Source organism: Cataglyphis hispanica, chromosome 6 (genome assembly GCF_021464435.1).
Source record: "Cataglyphis hispanica isolate Lineage 1 chromosome 6, ULB_Chis1_1.0, whole genome shotgun sequence".
NCBI classification, from domain to species: domain Eukaryota; kingdom Metazoa; phylum Arthropoda; class Insecta; order Hymenoptera; family Formicidae; genus Cataglyphis; species Cataglyphis hispanica.
Window position 1 is genome coordinate 4,086,532 of NC_065959.1, and position 24,012 is coordinate 4,110,543.

Here is a 24,012-nt window from a genome sequence, read left to right on the forward strand (position 1 = left end):
GATCTCGACGATGTGCGAGCCGCTTAAGAGAGATATCGCTTCACGTACGAATGTAATGCAAAATTGCAATTTAGTGAAACTCTAATTTAATTTATAACAATAACATTATACATTAATAATCCATTTCGCTTATTATTAAGTTGAATTAATTAACCAATTAAATATTTTTATGGGGTATTATTGCGATAATGCGTTTCAGAAAACAATTACATCCCTATCGAGAACAAAAAGCAGAATATATTCAAATGTATGAAATTGTGTAGAAATAAATAAATTCAATTATATTAATTCCAAACAAATTCCTCCTTCATGACAGTGCTTAATTAGTTCTTGATTAATACAAATTGAAAAAAGATTATAATAGACAGATAATTTTTAGTATTTAATTTGAACTAATATATTCTATTAAATTATCAAGAAAAAGAGTTTAGAAACTATCGCAACATATAATTGGAAAACAAATGATTACATATAATTGCATTCAATGTTAACTATTTCTAGATAATTATTCAAAAAATATATAGAAAAGGCTTATAATTAAGAAAAAAGATTTTTCTCAATTTATCATATAAATTTTTTTATACATAATTTTAATAAAAGAAATAGATTTTAAGAATTAATTCTAAACGAGATTCTCTGTTGTACCACACATAAATAGGAAGATGCATATTCCTAAGCAATAACAATGGGCTCATGTAGAGCTCTCATTTCACAGACGAACGTTACGCCGCATCACAGACTTTTACTACGACCACTCACACTCGAAACGAGTCCTTTTTCCACGACAAAGCCGAATTTCCCAGGCACAAAGGTAAAAGTTCCGAAACAGAGCGACATTCGGAGTAACATACCGAAAACACGTCGGAAAAGCGAGGCTCTTGCGCTTGCGAGGAGCGTGTTTGTCGTTTCCACATTAACGCGTCTTAACGCTCCGAGCCATTCTATGGCGAAATTCTCGCCCGACACACGGGTTATTATCTCCGACGTCTTATTAACTCCGCGACAACTTTATATCCGCATTACGTGCTCGCTCGTTGGGAAAGCGATCGTCACCGTTACCACGGTTTCGCGGTTTAACGTCGTCGGCTAGCGAGGGAAATATGTTTTCGACGGGCGTCAGGAGGTTTGAAATTTATTGTCACGATGGGGAGACGAAAGCGAAGAAAGGTTCACACGTCCGTGGACTTAGCAAGTCGCAAGGGTATCCCTTTTCGAGTTCACCTCCCTGTCGCATTGTAAAATAGCAGCGGAGTGTACGTAATCCATCGAGATTGCGGCTTCGACTCGGATTTACGAGAGAGGACCGGACCTCACCAAAGGAGCATTTCTGCTTTTACAAGCAGATTGGATCGGCCGGCTTTCATGCCCGATCGAAATCGCGAAATTCGCGCCGAATCTCTTTTCGTATATCGAATTTGCTTATGTGCCTGTACGCTCATATCTGATATATAACGATGAACACGAAAGTTACACCGCTTAATGAAACTTGCCGCGCGCTTGTCGAATTATTGCGCGATCGATGAGTTCGATATGTTCTCTCGATTTAACTCGCGTTCGGCCGAACTTTCCTCAATCAACGGATAGATGCGCTTTCATTTCCTGCTCATGAGAAAATACAGGTAGGTACACGGATAATATTGAAGATAACCGCGTATGATTACACCACGTAGTAATTACTGCATCCGACGAATATGAAGCGAAATGATGCTGCAATTCAAGAAGTCGGTTGCCGCATGTTTAACTTTCGTCCGAATGTATCACGCTCGAAAGCGAAGCTTAGAAATATTGAATCTAAATCCACATGTACAATATATATCTGTATGAATGTAATATTAATATCACTATTTCATGATGTTATTGGCCTTAATGTAGTCATAAATAATAATAATTATGTCCTACAATAATAGGACATAATTATATCTCTTGATAATTGATATCTTATATAATAGTATCACAATATCATGATGTATTAAAATGTATTAAAATATATATTAAAACCATTTAGGATTATTAACGCAGTTTAACTATAATTATAGCAATTTTACACAGATTACACAGCAATATTGTCAGCACGATTATTATGCGATTAATATGCTAGAATAGATTCACGGTCCCAAATAATGATGCATATCGATTGGTATATACAAACAAATAGACAATTCACTATATCGCAGTCGGATAATTATTGATAAGTATCGAGATTTAATAGATGTATGGAGGTGGCAACGAGATATGACAAGATATAGAGATTTTTCTTTCGATGACAATAATCGTACGATGCTATTATCACTTACAATAGCAAATAATGATGCAGGATTAATTTTTAATAAGAAAAAAAAAAACAATTGTATATACATAAAGAGAGAAAGAGGAGCTTACAATACAGTTGTATATGATACTTATAGCATTATTATATCAAATACAAAGAAATCATGAATGCAAAAGTGTTGGATATTTGCATAAATGCATAATGTAATGCGCAATTTATAAAATTTGAGTTATCAAAAATTGCTTTATATGAAAATGTTTAAAACAAAATTTCTGTTTAATATTTTTATAAACATTAAATCAACACTTTTTACATTTTATATTTAACTTGAAGCTTTTTTGAGAAATACATCTTCACCTGTATGTTCAGCATTATAAACAACATGTCTAATGTTCCTTTGTTTTTCCATATATCCTCATTTGTCTTACTCAGACATAAACTCATCCGTTATTTTGATGTAAAAATAAAAATGTAATTCTTGTATAAGAGCAACACATGAAAAAGAATTTCGCTGAAATTTATTTTAGTTGAATGTGATGCGCATTGCAATATAATATTAAAAATATTATCTTTTACTTTAATACTATTCTGAAATTATATTCTATAAACACTAATAGCAAAATTATAATATTTAATAATAGCATTTAATATCGACACTAGAAGAATAAAAGTAATATAAAAAAAAATAAGGTTAATATTTAAAATTAATTATTTATACTTAAAATTATGAAATTATTTACGAGAAATTGATAAAAAGCTCTTTTTCCTTTCCATTTTACGTTATATACAATGATTTAGTGCCTGTATCCTATATGTCTCTACTAGTTTATTTCATGAATATAAATCTCGAAAATGCTATTTACGTATTCGTCGCGGACTATTTCAAAATTCTAACATGACAGTGCATGGCGTTTATACGCCAAGAAGAAGAGTGTGAGGTAAAATGTTCTGATTTAAATTTTCTCATTCGCAAAAGCTAGAGATTTAACTTTATGCTTTTTTATCATATCTCTTTATTACATATGTGAATGCACAAAAATATAATTGCTAATAATCATTTTATAGAAAGTATTCATTTTTTAATCTTTGCAATCATAAAAAAATGATTACATAAAAAAAATCAAATAACGTAATTAAAACATGTATTATAGTAAGTATAAAGGTTTATACAAAATTTAATTTAATATATATATATATATATATATATATATATATTTTTACTATTGGAAAAAAATAAAAAACGTTTTACTTATAAATATAAGAAATAATATACTCGATAGATATTTAAATAAAAATTTATAATATTTGCACAATAAAATATTTATTTTGAATACACTCTCTCTTTCTCTCTCTTTCTTTTTAAAAATATATATAAGCACTTTGATACATTTATATATCGGCGAATAAAAGAAGAAAAGATTTGTCGTTTAATCCCTACAGTAATTAGCCTTTAAAGTCAGTAATTACGGTTAATGAAATCTTATCTGCAGTCTGGATGCTCTCCCAAGCGCTGTTTCACGCGCCATGTACTAATTACTAATTACATCGCCAAGAACTTTTTTGTCAGGTTCAACAAGGTTAAGTTTCCTTTGAGGATGCATCCAACGTTCCATGCTCTTATGCTATATTTTAACTGCATGATCATCTTATCTCAAGTGCGATACCGCGAAAGAGTCTGTTCGAGACGCCTGATGTTTTATACTCCAAACAGGTTTGCACGCCTTAAAACCAGTGGCCTGTAACGGATTACGACGTGTCGCGATTTAACGTTTTCCGCACTTTTATTTCCCACTGAAAGTCCATCTATTGTATTCGTGACCGGACTCGTAGTTGTACTATTGATCTTCAATCTTTTCGCCAATTTCAGAAAAAAGTCAAGACACATATTCTCGAGACTGAACTAATTGTCGCAACTTTTTAAAAACTTCTTTAAGATATTTGCAACATGATATTTGAAACATGATGTGAATTCGATGCATTTATATAATTATGGTATACGTAATTTCTTCTGCGAAGAAAAAACGATGATTGGCAGAGCAAACGATCGATATATCAGCTGCGTGAGGATCATCCAAACTTTAACTCTTACTTACATTAGCCGTAAATTCCTCGAAGTAGATTATTTTCGACGTCATTTATGTTTCCCACTCGAAATAAATTATCTCGTCGGAAATTCATCGTAGACTTCTTAATTGAGTAACGCGGTTTAACCGAAAATTCAAGTTTGAAGTCCAAAATGAAATTTGATTGAAAAAAGGGATTATCGTTTCACGTAATTTTGCATAAAATTTTCTGATTCGTTTAACCAAAGAGCTTAACCCTTAAATCAACAATGGTGTTTTTTGGCTTAAAATCGCTTTCGATATAATGTATGCATTCATATCAAACATGTCAATGCTAGTCTGTATTAAATATTGTACGTTGATTATCTATGAAAAAAATTTATTAAAAGTATGTTATCATAAAAATGCAGAAATGGAAAAATGACATTTTTGTATCATAATGTTATCTCTGCATTTCAGATAAGAGAAATAATATCAAATAATGTTAATAGAGTTAAGATAAGATTTGCATCGATTTGCAATAAAAGCAATAGAAAATTCTCTTGCGTTGCGTAAGATAACAGATGTAAAATACTTGATACCACGATATTTATTTAGTTTGCTATATATTATTTTACGCAGATTAATTTTATATATCACAAGATATTTTACATTTTCTAGTGAACATAAAATACATTTTTTATTTGCAGAAGATGGCATCTTTTCACTTTGCGATATTACATTATGATTTAAGAAGTTTTGATAAAATTAATGTTAAGCTAAAATCGACATGAAACCGATGGAAAAAAAAGTTTGTCTTTACTTGAAGCAATTAGCACTGACACTTGATTTTTCTAAGAGCCAAGTTTATTATAGATTATCGTTCTTCCTAGAAACAGAAGTAGATTGACGTTAAAACGCCTTGCGTTTAAAAAATCTTCTGTTGCTAAAAACTGCTCGACAAAACTTGTTAGATATTTTCGGGCACTCTGTTTGTTATACGGTGACTTTGAGATAAAGTGTAAGTTTATGTGAAGCACGTAAATAGGTCTACATCTCTCTTACGATCCGTGCGCGGCTCAATTTTTAATGTCGTATAGATCGATAAATTAGAGATTTAACGTCGGTCGTTTCGGTAGGATTTCCATCACACAGATTACGGAGCGCGATCGACGCAGAAGCACGATTAAAGCCGGTAAGCTCTTGGAAGGGAAGCGTTTTATTTCCGTGGGCAGAAATTGCACGATATTGCCTCGATGTGCCGGCGGAACAGAACTCGGTGAAGTACAAGTTATTAAACGATCTCAACGATGTTATTTCATGATGACCCTAGAACTCATAAAACGGATTTACTTGGTCGCCCTTCCTTCGGTGTATCACGGCTCCGCGTTTTCACTTACACAAGTTTACCTCCACGCTATCACGTAACATAATTCCCGCTATGCCATCAAAAACATGAATAAAACTGTGATTGTAAATACATCTCCAAAAATAGCGCATTATTTATTAGTCATTTAATTTACAAAAAGTGAAAAAGTCAATATTATAATTGGCACAAATATCGTATAAATTATTATCAATGATCTTTTTTCTTTCTCTTTTTGTAAAGATTTAATGATCTTGGATTGATGTAATGATTGATATTAAAGAGAAAAGACAGAAATAAATTTCAAGATATAAAATAATTAGAAATAGAGCATAATAAATAACGTATCAAACGATATTAGAGAGATCACCTTATTTAGAAAAAAAAATCGAGATCATAAAATCTCTTTTATGATAAAAAATTCAAAATCTGTTCTCCGTTAATATTGATTATAAATGTGCGTGGCACGGCATTTTAAAAAACTTTGAACTTTTCTTGCTTCTCTTTTCGAAGATCTTTCGCGTTGCTATTATGTCAAGTTCTGTATCGTCATAAATCCGCGGTTTCATTCTTTCTTTCGCTTATTTCTTGGTGATGCATTATTCGAACATATTGCACGATATTGTATTTTTACAATCAGAATGAGCAACGTCTAGCTTTGTAATCTCATTCAATATATCCACACAGAAATATATCTCCTAATCTTATTAAATTCTCTATTTTTATACTTTAAATATTCTCAATCTCATCCTAGATTCTAAATTCCTAGGATAGCTCAGCAAGCGAGAAATGCGACGCTCACGATCGCCACAGACGCATCCGTCTACGACCTTATATAAGGCTGGTTGAAGCTCGCGATACAAGTATACTCGCCGCGACGCTTTTTATTATTCTACGGCGTGTGAGACGAAGCTCGCGTAAGGGCGTGTCGCGCTATTTGCATTCTCATTACCATCGGCGGTTCTTATTTAAATAGGTGAACAACTGCAAAGCACTCCCGGTGGTCGGGAAGCTCGTTAGGCGTCCTTTCCTAAGTGGGTGAGAGAGGGGAAACGGAGAGAGATGTATGCATAGGTACATCCGTTGCACCTCCTTTTCTCCTTCCCGTTCTGCCTTTAAGATGTCCAGAAAAGAGAAAAGGAGAGAAAGAAGGGGAGCGAAAAAGGCTCCCCTCTTCGGGTTGACTGCAATTTCGCGCGAGGACGCAAATTCTCGTTGCCCTCGACCTCGCGGTCGAGGGAGGAAGCAAGACGGAGGGAAATCTTTTAAATTCAACGCGGTACGCTTCATTAGTGGCCGCGGTTTGCTCGGCGACCGCAACGATTTAATCCGGGCTTGCGCGCGGCGTCAAGCCGCACCGCCATCCCGAGGAAATTCAATTTCGCTGTGGCGGTAATGGACCAGAACGTTCCGGCCTGGAAAACGTTAGGCCGCGTCGGAAACGCCGGTCGACTCGTAGTCATCTCCCCGATGCGGAATCTGTTCGAACGTAAAGCCGATTCGAAGTGGCAACGAACGCGACGTAACCGCTTCGCAACGCGTGCGAGAAACGACATCGAGAAGCGAACGAATCGAGACAGGAGTACCTAGCCGTGCGTGCGAACGACGTGCGTAAGCGAGAATCTCCGAGGGTAAAAACTTTAAAAGCATCGTGAGAAGTCGAATACAAGCCCTGCAACTTTTGCGAGAACTCTTCGCAAATCTGATTTGAAATTTATAATTATGCAAACACGGATATAAATCGTGGAAAAACTTTTATTCGAATTTAATATTTATAATTTATTTTATTAACAATTTTAACAAGCAATTTATACATCGCAGTAATGTAATATATTTTACCTTTATCATTTTGAAGCTAAATGTGAAAACTTATAGAAAGCCCGATGTATATAAATATGATTAAAATATATAATCGAATGCAAGTAAAAATTTTCATTTAAAGTTAAATTAAAATATAAACAAAAGTTTATTATAGATACATTATATTAAGGATTTATTTTATAAAAGCATATACCACAATGATAGAAGATATAATTTTTAAAATACATTCCTGGCATGTAATGGAAGAAAAGTAGCTGCATCTGTTTCTCCAGTAGATTTTCACAAACCTGCCGAACCATTACGTAACGTTATGCAAATATTGCGCCAGTCCTTCGAGGGTAAAACGTCGAGTACACGAAAGATTTCTTGGTTCGGAAACAAGAGCAACGGCAGAAGGTTCTCGGAGTTATAGCGCGGAACAACTTTCGTGCTTGCAAACGACAAAGTTCGACCTTATCATCCGATCCAATATATTACGCAAAGATATGCTCTTGGAATTTATAATGGCATATAAGCTCACCTAGTTTCAAAGCAATAGCATTTATTTTGTTCCAGCCTCTATTATCACTTGTAAGTTTTTCGTAAATTAAGACTCCACGCGTAATTAAACTCTGCTCTATTTTCGCGGCAAAGCAAATTCGAGCCTTTATCAACCGACTGTGTGTTATTCGCGTTACAAATTGCCACAGGATATAATACCTTAACTTTGAGATCTAATTTCTAAGTAATGGGATCTAATCCCTAAAGTAATTTTCAGTTTAATATATTATATAACGTTTACGACATATATATAACATATACTATGGCTTTGTTCAATTATCAATGATTGTATCTTTCTATGAACATAATTATCTTCTTTTATCTATTTATAGATGAAAAATCTATATTTATATAAAATTATTATTTCTGAGTTATTTTCAAAATTCGATTGCAAGCTTTATATAAAATATACTCTATATATATATATATATAAAATATATTAAAATATATTAACATCAGCGACATTTTGCAACTCGACTGCTTTTTCATAGTTGTTGTTTTTTTCAACAACTAGGAACCAGAGCTTTATATCATTTAACTATGTAATATAAACGGTAATTAGCCTGTCACCTAATTAGTACAGAATTTAATTAACTACCTTAATTTTAGCAGAAATAATGCGTTGCGTATCTGCCGTGAAAATCAGGCGAATTAATTAATGAGGATGCGAACGAGAAAATGTCCAACGATCCCTAGAACGGATGGAATTTTACGAGGGATATCTAAGTAGGAACGACGATAAGCGCAAACAAATTAAAAAATAAAATCCCCCCGACATAGAGGAGTTGCAAGCATATTGATTTTTCTCTACTTCGATGCAGCCAACGACCTAACGTTACCTCGAGCTGCAAGCAAGACTCTAACAAAGTTATTCGAAGAATGACGGGCTGTACACGGCGTAGCACACAGAGGAAATCGACACCCATTTACCACTTCGTATTCTCGATCATGTCCCCTACATACGTGACCTTCCTTCCCTCGTGTCGCAGCTGAGCATCTTAAGACACCATCTGGCAACCGTCCAATCCGGTCATATTTTTCCGATCTCGTAACGGGTCACGCGGGTATGCGACAGCATTCCCGAGCCGTGGAGATTTACTGGAGGCATTAAATTACGACTGTCACGAGATGATCTTCGAAATCGGTATCCTTTGAACGAGACATTGCGACCAGCCCGGTTGACCAACGATCCTGTTGATATTTTTTTTTTTTAAGACGTTACCCATCGGCTTTTCGGTCTCGCGGGATCTGACCTTCCCTTGCTGTAAACTGAGGTTTGTCTGAGAAATATGTGTGCATGTATATATTTCGTTGTTCGTTGAAAATAAGATGACCATATTTTTCCGTAGAACACACAAGTGAAACACAAGTTACGATGTTTGCATTTTTTAAAAGAAGACACGTATGTAAAACTATTTTTAATTTTTTCTTATCATAATTGGATAAAAAATTACATTTTAACAAATAATTTAGTATGACATTACTTCGATACAAGAATCGAAATAATACGTTAAACAAGTTTCAAAATTATAAATTTATAAATAGTTGAATAAATATTAGTATGTATATCTATTAATTAATATAAAAAAATATAATATAAAATAATTATAAATAATTATAAAAATGTAATATAAAAAAAAATTTAATATAAAATAAGATCTTGTTTCTTCATCCATTTTATATACCAAGCCTTTTTCTTTACCAAGTGTATTCTTAGGCATATTCCGATATTCGTAAGATTATTATCGACAGCTGCACAAGATGTCTTGACATTAAATTCGATATAATTTAAATTTAAATCTGTTTTACATCAATAAAAAATCAGATTAAAATTGTACTATCCCAATTGTCAAGCGCATGTCTAGCTACTCTTCTCTCTGAACATTTTATTTTGAGAATATTAATATCTAAATATGAAACGATAAATCGAATTGTATATACGCAAAAACGATAACAAAATTTCCTGTCACGTATCTAATTAAATTTCTTTGCATTGTTCGCAGTGTAACCGCGGCGGTGAAATCCGTGAGTGTTGGTGCGAGAAACGATGAACGAATCGGGACGAGCCGGGAACGAAGCGGCGCGATAATAATAATATGTGGACGACGCGGCCGCGGACCAGACGAAAGTGGCGACAAACGTCGACCTCGTCGTGCAGAGAACGTGACAATTGGCGGAATCGTCGTCGGGACAGTTTCCGCATCATCTACTCGGTGATATTGGCGGCCTGTATGGCGGCACAGGAAGCGAGGGGCGCCAAGTGTCCACCACCGGACACAATACCGGGCTGTCCGTGTTACAACTTCGAGAACGGCGGTCTGTTCCTGGAGTGCGCAGGTGCTACCGAGGAGTCCCTCAGGAATGCTTTGTCCGGCGTGATACATGCCGCCGGCGAGGAAGGTAACCGTCCACGATACAACGCTCAAAAAGCAGGGATCACCGGAGAACATGTATTCCCCTTCCGCATATATAAGTAGAAACAGCTACTGTCCGTAGATTGAAATAACAAGGTGTACTAGCGGAAAACAGCTGTGGTTCTCAAAGTCAAAATAAAAAGAACAAGCCTTGAGAGACCATTCGGTATTCCGTGCAAACAATCAATGAACCGCAATACGTTTTTAACTTTTACTATTTCAATCCTCAAATCACAATAAATAATTTAACTTGACTTTGAATGTATCCACAAATTTTATAGATAATCTAAATACATATCTAAATTGTAATTATATATTTTTAAGAATATTTAAAAATATATAAATATTTTGGAGATTATTTGAATATAGTTTATATATATGTCAATTAGTAGAAAATATTTTTAATTAATCCGACTACATTAATTTCTTAATTTCTATCTTATATATTATCGCATCATATTAATTTTATATATTAATTTTTTCAACATCACATATTGAAATATTGACTTATATATAAATATATTCAATTCGATTGTCTTTTAAATTTTATAGATTTCTTTTTATTTTAATTTCATCATGTAATAACAAAAATTTTCATTGCATAAAATTTTATCAAAAAATGATTTAATTTTTTTTTTATTGATACTCATCGACTGATAAAAAAAAATTGATGAAATATTTCATGTGTCCGATAAAAAAATAAGATGAGTATTAAAAAAGAATGTAGTTTTTTTGTAGTTTTTCTCACGGATGTATAATTTACAAACAATATTAACGGCTTTAAGCGAAATATCATGCGATTGTTTCAGGAGCGCTTGTACAATCATTGAGCGTGTACGAATTGGATCGAAAAGTGGAGGAATTGCGATCCGCCGCTTTCCCGGCTGGCTCGCAAATTAGACATTTGCAAATATCGCATTCCGCGATTCGCGAAGTAAGCGAGGATGCTTTCCAGCGACTGAGCAAAAGCCTGGAATCCTTGGCACTTGTATCTGGCCGACTACCTCACGTACCTCAAAAGGCTATGGCCACGCTGAGCCTACTCAAAGCGTTGGATTTGGAAGCTAACCTCGTTTATGAGCTGCCTAGCTTCAGTTTCTACGGGCTCTCGTTAATTAAACTGAACCTGAAGGGTAATCAAATCGTGAAAATTTCGGAATACGCCTTTGCCGGTCTCGAGACCACTTTAAAGGATTTAGATCTGGCGGAAAACAAGATCAGAGTATTCCCCATGACCTCCTTAAGAAGATTAGAACATCTCACGTCCTTGAGGCTTGCATGGAACGAAGTATCCCAGCTCCCGGAGGATGGCTATTCCAGGCTAATCGCCTTAAACTTCCTCGATCTCAGTAGCAACAATTTCAAGGACATTCCGCTCAATTGCTTTCGCTGTTGTCCGTCCTTAAAGACTCTCTCCCTTTATTACAACGTAGTCGAGGCGGTCGACAAGGATGCTTTTATATCATTGATCGATCTCGAGTCGATAGATCTTAGCCACAACAAGATCGTATTTCTTGATGTGGCTACTTTCCGTGCCAATCAAAAACTAAGATCGATCGATCTCAGCCACAATCACATACACTATATCCGGGGCGTATTCTCAAGACTTCCCGAACTGAAGGAGCTCTTCCTCGCAGAAAACAACATTCTTGAGATACCGGCAGAGACGTTCGCTGGTAGCACAAGTCTTTCGGTCGTTTATCTTGAGCAGAATGCCATCAGAAGGATCGACGCACGTGGTCTGGTAACACTCGGTCAATTGGCGCAGCTACACTTGAGCGGAAATTACATCGAGAAAGTGCCGCGGGACTTTCTCGAACACTGCGAGAATCTCTCGACGCTCTCGTTGGACGGCAACAATATCCGCGAGCTCGAGGTAGGCACATTCGCCAAAGCAAAGCAGTTGCGCGAGTTACGACTGCAAGATAATCAGATCACCGAGGTAAAGCGCGGCGTGTTTGCGCCGTTACCGTCGCTTCTCGAACTGCATCTGCAGAACAACGCCATCACGGATATGGAGACCGGCGCGCTGAGATCCTTGCATAATCTGCAACACGTGAATTTACAAGGTAATCTTCTGGCGGTGCTCGGCGACGTGTTTCAGGTGTCAAACGACGTCGGCGAAAACAGCGGTAGTTCCTTGGTCTCTATTCAACTGGACAACAATGGACTCGGCGTCTTACACAATGACTCGTTACGAGGCCAGGCCTCGGTCAGGATCATGTGGCTCGGACACAATAGGTTGACGCGTCTTCAAGCTCCATTATTCCGGGACCTGTTGCTAGTCGAGCGCCTGTATCTCACAAACAATTCCATCTCGCGAATCGAAGATACCGCCTTCAAACCGATGCAAGCGCTCAAGTTCCTCGAGCTCAGTATGAATCGGCTGAGTCACGTGACCGCAAAGACATTCTCCGAACTTCACGAACTCGAGGAGCTCTATCTACAGGACAACGGTCTACGCCGGCTGGATGCTTACGCCTTGACGGCCCTTAAAAAACTGCGCGTCCTCGATCTAGCTAATAATCACCTGAATGTGCTGCACGACGAGATCTTCCAGGAGGGGCTACCAATCAGAACGCTCAACCTTAAGAATTGCACTGTCAGTATAATCGAGAACGGTGCCTTTCGTGGACTGAATAATCTCTACGAACTGAATCTCGAACACAACCATTTCACTGCCATGGCGTTAGATCGCCTAGATATACCAGGATTAAGAGTTTTAAGAATTTCGTATAACAATTTCAGTCAAATTAACGCGACTTCCTTGGACGGCTTACCGTCTCTTCAGCATTTGGCGATGGAGTCGTCGCAGATACACAGAATATCAGCCGAGATATTCTCGAAAAACAAGAATCTGGGAAAGCTATTGCTCAGCAACAATCTACTCAGGATACTACCAGCGACATTGTTCCTGGGCCTGGAAGCCCTCAAAGAAGTCAAGCTTGACGGCAACAGATTCCAAGAAGTACCGTACGACGTGTTCGCAAACGCTACCACGATAGAATTTCTTTCTCTAGCTAATAACGTTATTTCTCACGTGGATATGTCACGGCTGAATGGACTGATTAGTTTACGGGAGCTTGATCTACGCGGCAACTGTATCACATCTCTCAACGGCTTTGCCGCCGTCAATTTCTCTCGTTTAATATTCGTGGACCTGAGCCATAATCAGTTAAAGGCTCTTCCGGCTAATTTCTTCGCGCGTTCGAATATGCTGCGGACAATCGAGCTGGCGGCTAATAAGTTCCGGCAAATACCCGCGGTAGCACTCACGGCACAAAATATACCCAGTTTAGCCTGGCTAAACGTCACAGCTAATCCTCTTACTAGAATACACGAGATCAGCTCGGAAGCGAAGTATCCGGCTCTACAAGAAATTCATATCTCCGGGACGAATTTAAGTATAGTTACCAGCCAGGATTTCGAGGCATTTCCCGCGTTGATGCATCTTTTTATGGGTAACAATATGATATCCAGAGTATCGCCCAGCGCATTTCGAAATCTTCCGAATTTACTGACGTTGGATCTCAGTATCAACAAGCTGGAGCTATTGCCGCAGGAAAGACTAAAGGGACTGGAACAGCTCAGATTGCTGAATCTCACGCACAATCATTTGAAAGAGCTCGAGGATTTCCCGCCTGACCTGAAGGCTTTGCAAGTGCTCGATCTCTCGTTCAATCAGATAAGCGGAGTGGGAAGGAGCACGTTTCAGCATCTGGAGAGTCTGGCCGAGCTGCACCTCTATGGAAACTGGATATCGTCGATCTCGTCGGACGCGTTCAAGCCGCTGAAAAAGCTCAGGATTTTAGATCTAAGTAGAAACTACTTAGCAAACTTACCGCTGAATGCCTTTCGACCTCTCGAAACGCAAATACGGAGTTTACGGGCCGAGGGTGAGTACGATTTATTACTTTATTTGCACGATTTTAATCCGTTACTTTTGTGAAAATCTACCCTACGCGTTTTAAAAGATAATTAAACAAAAGTTATGTATAATATTTTTAAAATATTTACATTTTGCGTTCTTATATATATAAAATATATATATATATATATATATATATATATATATATATATATATATATATATTTTTATATTTTCTTATTTTTTAAAAGGCAACAAATATTTTTCCATATTTTATAAGATATTTGTATACATTGAAATTGTTATTTCACTGTCTATCTTGAGTTAGCACGGGAAAGTTTCCTTACATTCAACAATATTGTTCGCATAGCATATGTGCCATTCACAGGGATCACGTTACTGTCTGCTCGACAATAGTAATCACAGCCGGTAAGATGATTGGTTGCATGCAAAATTCGCCACCGATGTGTCTTCGCATGCGAACGAGTTTGATTCAGTTGAAAATAGCCGTGCAGGTAGTTATACTCGAAACTCCTCGATGTCGAGTATATATGCGACACGAACGCAGAACATATACACGTACAAAGTTATATGTTACAGAATGTCGCGAAGACAACTAGCATCACGTCTATATCAAGTTATAATAAACGTCACGATATTTATAGCAAATACAAAGGTTCGATCTTTATAACTCTCAATACTCTCGTGACTATCATGACGCAGTAAAAAGCTTTCTTAAAATCTTAGAGATACCCGCGCGAACAATCGCTTATAGACTGTAAGATAACTTATAGAGATCGTAAAATCTCTCTTTCCCGAGATAATTATAGTCATTAAATTCGCGTGTAGAAAATCCGCTGCATTGCAACTGCGACTCTCAAGAGCTCTGGGAATGGCTACGCGATCATCAGAAGCTAGTCGGTGGCGGGATGAGCCGGAATCGCGGTGGTGGACTGAGGATGAACGACATGGACGGCAGTCTGTTGAGATGTGAGCAGCCACCGGAGCTGCGCGGACTTGTATTCCTGGATCTGGACCCACGCGCCTTTTGCTCCGCGCCTTTGGTATTAAAATTGGCGATTCAGGACATCCAGCCTTTCTCCGTGCTGGTGTCGTGGCAGAGCAGGAATCATTCCAGCTTGCGCGGCTATCAGGTGGCCTATCACGCCCTGGACAATGTTGACGAGGTACTAGAATACGCAGACACTCTCTCATTGTGTATCGCGGCAATGCTGTCGCTAAAAAGCGGGCGCGAGATACAAAGCGGAAGAGGGAGGCATAAATCGAGAGGGTGGAGCGGGCGCGTGTAAAGTGTAAAACGGCTTGATTCAATCGATAATAAAAGCCTGGATGCTCTCTCGCTCTCCGTCTCCCTCGACGAGGCTCTAACTCATCCCTTGCAAAAACGTGTCGTCACATCTGACACCATCCCGGCTGATCGATCGCGCGCGAGCGTGCAAAAAACTGTCGCAACGTTCTGGATTAAGTATTTTCGCCATTCCGAAGAAATTCGCGAATTTATCCCGTTTTTAGTAATTGCTGGATAATGGTATATACGTAATTTCTATGCGCTCGTTATTTTGCGTCGCATTATTTTAGCGGGACGAAAATATTATTCGTAAAAATAATTGAAAAATATTAATTTGCTAAACGAGAATATAAAGAGTCGTAACGCTAAAAATTTGTATATATAATTTTTATATATGAATATTATTATTAATATTTATCAATATACTTGAAACTTTTGATGTTAACACATTGCGCTTTTTCCCTACATTTATTCAAAGATCTCAAAGACGCGGGCATCATCTTTACTGCCCTAAATTGCAGGTACGTGCCAAAATACTCGAGCCCAGCGCGCGCTCGGTGAAACTATCGAAGCTGTCGTCGAACACTCGTTACTTGATCTGCGTATTCGGTCTCGGTAATTGGATGACTTCGCGGACGGAGGACGGCCCGATCGAGCAGCTGAATTTCACGCAGATCGAGATACTCGCATCGACGCCGAGTTCGCAGATGAAGGATTCCACAACCAGCCGTTGTACCGAAGTGAAGACGTTGGACGCGCCGGACGCGATAATTAGCAGCGACGGTTCGGCCATGGGCGACGTCGGTAGCGTCAGCAGTTTCCTGACAAGGCGGCTCGGTCTGATAGTCGGCTGCTGCATGGGCTTTGTCGTCTTCCTTCTACTGGTGTCCGTGCTCGGCTATCTCAAGGTTAAAAAGCAGCGGGAAGCGGTCAAGAGAGAACAACAGCCGATACCGCCCGAGTATATATCGTATCGGCACTTCAGTATACAGAGCGGCGAAGCCGGACACACCAGGCAGACCAGCCAGGATGGTCAGCATCCAAACTTCATCAATAATACTACGCTGAACGTATGAGAAAAGTCGCGGAACTCCCGACTCGTGGAGGTTTCGAACGTGTGAACAGAATCGATGGATTCGAGCATGTTTGCCAGTTCGAAAGGCTCCCCGACTCGCGGAAGTTTCGAGTTTACGCGCCAAATGATCTCAAACTGTCTGTCGAATTTTCGACACGAACTGTTTTACGAATTGAGGAACTGTTCGCGATTAGCGGTGTTGTGCGCTCAAGTGATACGCATCCGAGGAGATGCTAGACAGTAGAATGCTTGAGAGAAGCGCGTTCGGCCGTTTTATTCCCGAGAAACATTATTACCTGCAAATCAAGTTAACGGCAACGAAGAGAGTTGAAGCGAATCTACAGCAGTGAGTGAGTATATGCGTGAGAATGCACGCGCGAATGGGATCTTTATTAAGTAAACGGAGCATTTTATAAAGCAATTTTCTACGAGTCCAAATTTCGTTCCAAGTAGCTCTAATCATTTCAAAATATCGAAACGTCATATTGGACGAGCGCGCGCAATCGGACATATAAATGTACATTAAATAGGAAATTGGATTCATTAATGTACAAGCAATATAAATCATACATGCACAATTTTCTATCTCTCTCGAATATACTCTAACAAAAATCTTATAAATTTTGAATAAGACAAGATGTATTAAAATACTCTCCAAATATCCTATACCGAGAATTGAATTACAATAAGCTCAGCCAAGCATTATCGAATTCCGCTTCAGAAAAATTTCTATTTATTAAATTCGTATTTTCAAGAATAATACATGTAGAATGTCAAAATCAATACGCGCGATCGCTGATGCGCGTAGAGAGATGTGGAATAAATAGTATATCGACGTCAAATACAAGAGACTATCTTGAATATGGAAAGACGAATACCATTTTATCTAGCGAAAAATCGATCCAGTTCATGGACGATGAACAGTACATCGAAGTTGAAAGCCCCTCCTCCGCGCATCTTTGTAGAATAATGCTCTGTCTTTTTCAAGAAATATGAAATTTTCAAGAGTGTATGTGAAGCGCACGATTTCGCGTGCTCCCGAACGACTGTAAGCGACGATAGGTAAGAGACTTTCGTTTCCGTGTAATATACGCGCGACGCGCATTTGCCGAACGATTTATGATTAAACGCATTGCGTTATTATATATCGTCCAGTCGTCGGATGGAGGAAAACGATGCGACAGGCAAGGGTATGAAGTGGCTATTGTGTTTTCTTAATGGCTCGGCAAACCGCGCGCGTTTAGAACATCACCACGCGCCGATCTCGCGAAATGGCATGTCATTTCGGCGATAAACGCCCCGCGATGACGGTACCATCAATTTCCGATTTGGGCTGACGCGGATCGTCAGGAAAACGACGCGGGATAGAAAAAATTGTTTATCCCCTGCGTGTGCGATCGATGACGCGACTTCTGGATTCTCCAGCGGTAAGAGAGTAAAAGATGTGTGGACAAAATGTAAATTTTTAAAAAAAGATATTTCCAATTCTTGCGGTTAACATTTTAGCGCACGGTGTGAATTTTAGTTACAGCGGATTGTTAAAGTAATGATTCTTTTATTACTGATTATACACGATATGTAAATGAATTCTTGTATGGTATTTTCAACTCGATGATAACACATTCAGTTAAAAATACAAAGATACGTATTTTTAGTTAATGTCCGCAGAAGATTAAGCGCGAGAAAATAGGTCAGATATAAAATTATACATGAGATTGTATCGAATACGAACTTTTACTTTTATTTTCTGGATCAAATATTTGTCTCTGAATGCTGGCCATCATTGAAGAATTATCGGTAGATGACGTTTAAAGGTGACATTCCATTGACAGGGGATCCATTTAGAATCTATAAATATACGTGAAATACTTGATGATTGTATATAGATACATATGTATCGGGAAACTATGTATTAATCTGTGGTTAAGAATGTCACAGATTTATTATCGTGAAAATTCTGATGATCTCTTAAATAGCGAAACAATAGTAGTTGAATTAGCATCGGCGCGACGATTATCTCTCCCATTTTCCAAGGAGCCCCAACGAGATGGGTCCATCAGAACTTTTATCGCTGTATCGATACGCGAATGGACGATGTAAAACATTTCGCATTAACGATGAATGACGCGTGGATGGAATATTTTTTTCCGGATTCGAGATAGGCCGACACAGATTGATACTCGCTCGATATCGTCAATAGTCGTACGATTATCGAAGCCGCGTTGTCGCAATATCGCGACAAAATATCGCGTTTACTGCCGAAAAATTTTTAACTCGACTCGCGAGAGTTTGACAATTCAACGTGATGCGCTTCGACATGATTATCAAGGCAATGCGATATCCAGCAAGCTCGTTAGGAAAAATCGTTACGCAACAACAAGCTGCGGAAACGTAGCTCGACGTGTGTCCGATGTGATCGTTCATTATCGCATTATCGGAACAACGGTTCTGAGAAAAAGGGACTCCGGTTCCCAGCCAAGGGAAAGAAAGGAGCGAGATCTCTCGAACGCGGTGCGAGGTCTATGTATGCGTTGTCGTTACACACTGTGTACTGTAACATATACGTACGTCACTGTAATAAAAATGCAAATTCTTTTGTAATCAAGTGTTTTTCATCTTTCGCACACTTGCCGGGAATACAGGAACCGTCGCAACGGGATGTATTAATCCGGCCTGATATCGTCGAAGCGACGTGATTGAATCATAACTGGCTAGAGTTTTTCTTGCGTGCCTTACGTATACACGGGAGAGAAGTACGACGAAGTATAGTTCTTGCCGTCGTATAGCAGCCCCTTTATTCCCATTGTCACCGATTTTACAGCAGCGCATATCAAATGCACGTTGGATTACGTTGCATTATAAGTTATATGGCTTCCAACAGAGGTGCGGCTTATATTGAAAGTAGAATTGCAGAATATATATTAATTTCAATCGGGGATATCGCAATTTGACGAGCTCCATCAAATTCGCAATTGCGCACGGACTCACCGATGGATATAAATTGACAGCTTTACGGCAGACGCGGAATATACCAGGCAATCTCTATCACGCTGCAGGGTTGCTATCACAAAGAACAAACAGGATGAGGATAACTTATTAACGGTAAGCTTTGTAGAATTTTTTATTGCTTTTTATATCGACTTTTTTCAATCGATGTATCTTCAAAGGATAAACTGATGAATCAGCGATATAAGAATATCGCAAAATAATACAAAAACATTTTTTTCAAGACAAAAAGATTTATTTGGGCAAGATCTGATTGAGATGAGATTAAAATTGAAAAAAATCAGATTGAAAATAATCTCAATATTTCTTTTTCTTAATTATTTATCTCTTAAAATATGCATATAGCTTTTGTGTGCTAGAGAGCTTAATAAAATTCTAAAGCAAAAAAAAATCATTTTAATTTAAAGGATAAAATTATAGCATTCTTGAGAAACCATCACCAATACCAATATCCGGACAAAAAACTCGAAAAGCGGATGCCTATCGTTCATACGTGTCTCACCAACGAGACCGATTCCAAGAATATCTGGACGTATGGCGAGATGAAATGCCAAGGCATTTCCAAGAATAATGGAGGTCACGGGAGCCACAGGGTTCCCTCCCGAGGGTCGCAATTCGGAATTTGTAAAGTATGCGGCGTGTCCTCGTTTATTTCGGCGTCCGTCCTCCCCGGGCACGAGCGCGCGGTGTCTCTTTAAAGCCGTCCCTACGCCTCGTATAAATTTTCCAGCGTCTCGACGAAACGCTTCCCGTCTGCTTTATCGTATTTCCTTGCAATTAACCCCTCCTCGCCGTTTCCGCGCCCCGCACGCCCTATCATCGTCGTGAGCTGCGGATCGCGAAGTAGAAGCGTTCTGCATATTTCATTTGTTCCTGGATTCGCGCGCACTCCGAGAAGCTGAGCGCGTCCCGGTTTCGTTCTTCCGGAATTGCAAGGGCGGTGACCCGTGGCCAGGAAATTGAAACTCACCGTTAAGAATACGCGCCGTCGACGGGATCGGGAACGGCGGCTGCGCAAGGAACACCAGAACAAACGATCTTGCGCTATTATTTCGCCGAGGAAAAAAAGCAATTATTCTTGTATGACTGTAATTAATGCCGGCTAATTAATTAACTCGACGCGGAAATTCGTAATCAGCCTAGCCGATTACACAAAAGTGATATACCGGAGGTCGATTGATTCGGATCTGACATTATTCGATTGATGAATAGTCAATCAGCAGTTTTCGAACTCAAATAACTCGATTAACTAAAGAGACGATGTTATAGATATCACTATGCCTGGGTTTCTATATTGAATGAAATCTACAAGAAAATATCTTTTCGCAATTCAACGAAACTCTTCTTCGTATCTACGGCAGACGTTCTCATGTTATTTATCGGGGTTACGTATCCAAAAAAGAAGTTTAAATACAGGATGATACAGGATGCTTAAACATTAAGAACCGTGAGTTATTGCACGCTCTCGTGCTATCTGTCTACAAATTACCGACCGTAAAAAGAAAAACATGGGTTCAAAAAAATATTCGCCGCACAGTCGCTAAATTTTTCTATTTGACATTTTCCATTTAATGAGAAGTATCTAATCCGTTTTGCGGGCAGACACATACAAAATCGCTTTCGCAAAGACATCATGTTTATTTATATTATCTTTTTACTTCATCAAAATAACATGTTTTCAAATATAAAATATCTTTTACAATAACAAACTATAAGTACAGGGATTCCGAAGATACTTATGCAAATATTCTATAACTTTTTTATCTGTCAGTTAAATTTGTGAAAAATCGAAAATCTTTCTATTAGTATTAATATATTGGAAAATGAGAGAATATATATAACCAATGGGAAATTCTCTATATTTCGATAGAAATATCGATGGACTATATTGGTAGATATTGCATTTTCTTCTATGGCCAGAAGAAATAATATGATATCGATTGTCTTTCAAGCTTTGCAATTTTGCTTAATCTGGTCATTTTATTTGAACTTTTTATTGAACAATTGATAGACTATATCCGAAATAGATAATTTACGAAATAATAGCAATACATATAGCTTCAGGAATTATATAGCTTATATAATATTTTAATGAGCAATAAAGTGCGAAATCGCCAAAGCTAAAGTGTCAAAAGCTTATTACATTCCAAATTTAACGTAGGATATAATGTACAATATAATTGATGACATTATTATGCTCGTGGCACATTTAACTAAAATTTCGTATCTTTATTGCATTTTTCACTTTACGCTCAATATTCACTCAATGGCCAGGAAAAAAATATATTATTTATTCGTATATTGCTTATCATATTTATTATTCATTCGTCACGCGGTTATATTATACCGTAATTAAAATAATTCATTTGTGTTTACTTTTTCCTGTTTAACGGGGTAAAATGGAAAAGTTAGTTGTCCTGCATTTTTAAGAACATATTCAGTGTACAGCTTTTATTAGACTAGCGCAACTCTGGTGTGCTTTATGGAATAATTACATCCTGATGCCCGCCGCGTAAAATTTTGTTAAATAGAAACGTATAAAATATTAATAATCTTAATTGTTATTAAATATAAATAATAAAAAGAATTAATCCAATTGCAGTTAGATATCTGTGATATTTAAATATGATTTTTGAAACTTGTTTTATCCGTAATTTTTTTCTGCTACGTTTCTACTACGAACAACTCGAGCATATAATTGCATCGATCGTTGCACCAGCCATTTTATACATCCACATGCATACATTCACTTGCATACATACATTCACAAATCTGCAGGAATCTGAAATTTTTCCAGAGCATATCCCGCGCGAAGAAAGAGTGGATGCATCGTTCAGCGATATTCAGGTAATATTATTTCCTATCCACTAAGTGACGCAGTTAATCATTCCATTTATCAAAGAGGAAAAGAAACATTATTCGTAACGGATGTGAAAACAAATGATCCGGAATAAAAACGTACGACCATGCTTGTCGTGTATAACTTGTTATACATAGATTTATAAACTGCTTTAAATATCAACCATTTCTTCGATGCAAAATTAGAAAATTAAATTTAAGTATCTTTCGTTTAAACCGCTCTTTCACTTACTTGCGAACTTAATATTCCATCTGATCGTTCTGACAGGTGACAGGTCGTTCCGTTCGTCCATTTACGACTGCCGTCTAGGTATTTGACATTCCTGTTACCTATTTTTCATGGCCTTGCCTTACTCAATGTTTTTCTTTTTTAAAACATTGAATCAAGCATTGAATTGAAAACAAAAAATATTTTTGCAATTTTACCTTTTATGAATTTAGTACATAATGCATTATTTTCTGAATATTTCAATAAAGTTGATGAATAATTTATTTTTCGAATTTTGAAAGTACAACAGATTTTTAATCATAAACAATTCATATAATAGAAATTTATTCTTAACTTTATATAAGCTTTATTTAAACAAACTTTTAATTAAAACTTCAATTATCAAGATGTTTAATATTCAAATGTAAAAAGCTGCAATAAAACAAAGTTTTCTTTTTATAACCAATCAAAATTTTGTTAACAAGAAATTGATTTACAATTTATTTAGTTAAAAAGAAATGAGATGATAATGTCATAGATGATAATAGTCATTTCTGTGAGAAATACTGTATGATAATATATTAGATGCTATAGAGAAAAACTGTGAAATATTGCGCGTGTGTATAATAAAATCTGTGTATAAAGTGTTAATATAATTTTCCTACTTTGTGTGCGCGATATTGTTATGTGTGTGTTGTTGTTGTTGTTTATGTACCATCTATAATAAGCTCAAGTGAGAATTACTATAATATCTTTATTTTTATCTATGATATGATCGTGCGTGTAACGTGCATATGTACAACAGCAGTTTTTCTGTTTCATATTTGGGATGTAACCGTGTTTGTGATGTGCAATAAAAATATGCGTATATAATAGTATTTGTACGCGTATTTTGTAAATTATTACTTAGCGTGGATTAAAGGCAGTCGTTTCGTATGCAATCGGGATTGTCGGCAAATGCAATGCAGACAAACGACGCCGCTGGCAATCGTATTATAGGCAACCTTCTCACAACACCAATTTTGCCGTGTTTATGATATTATGGAAATAAGTCAAACTAAACGTTTAATAGCAGTAGAATGTGTTTATAAGCCCCAAAGTTTTCCGCTATAAATCAGTGATGCATATAAATTCACATGAAAAAGTTTCGCTAAAACTTGATAAAAACCAAATGAGAAAAAAAAACTGGAAATACAAAAAAATGTACAAAAATTTCGTAATAAAGTTAAGACGGG

General features: G+C 37.3%; 1 protein-coding gene across 3 annotated transcripts in view; it reads left to right on the forward strand.

Annotated features, from left to right (window-relative positions):
- Nucleotides 1-19,305, forward strand: part of LOC126850225 (protein artichoke-like) — a 79,247-nt gene extending 59,942 nt beyond the window's left edge. For all 3 annotated transcript variants that reach the window (XM_050592975.1, XM_050592976.1, XM_050592977.1), the window contains 4 exons: nucleotides 10,042-10,438; nucleotides 11,262-14,348; nucleotides 15,170-15,507; nucleotides 16,151-19,305. In XM_050592975.1, the coding sequence (XP_050448932.1) occupies nucleotides 10,135-10,438; nucleotides 11,262-14,348; nucleotides 15,170-15,507; nucleotides 16,151-16,705 (4,284 nt within the window). In that variant the 5' untranslated portion in view covers nucleotides 10,042-10,134 and the 3' untranslated portion in view covers nucleotides 16,706-19,305. The remainder of the gene's footprint in view (nucleotides 1-10,041; nucleotides 10,439-11,261; nucleotides 14,349-15,169; nucleotides 15,508-16,150) is intronic.
- Nucleotides 19,306-24,012: the final 4,707 nt, after the last annotated feature.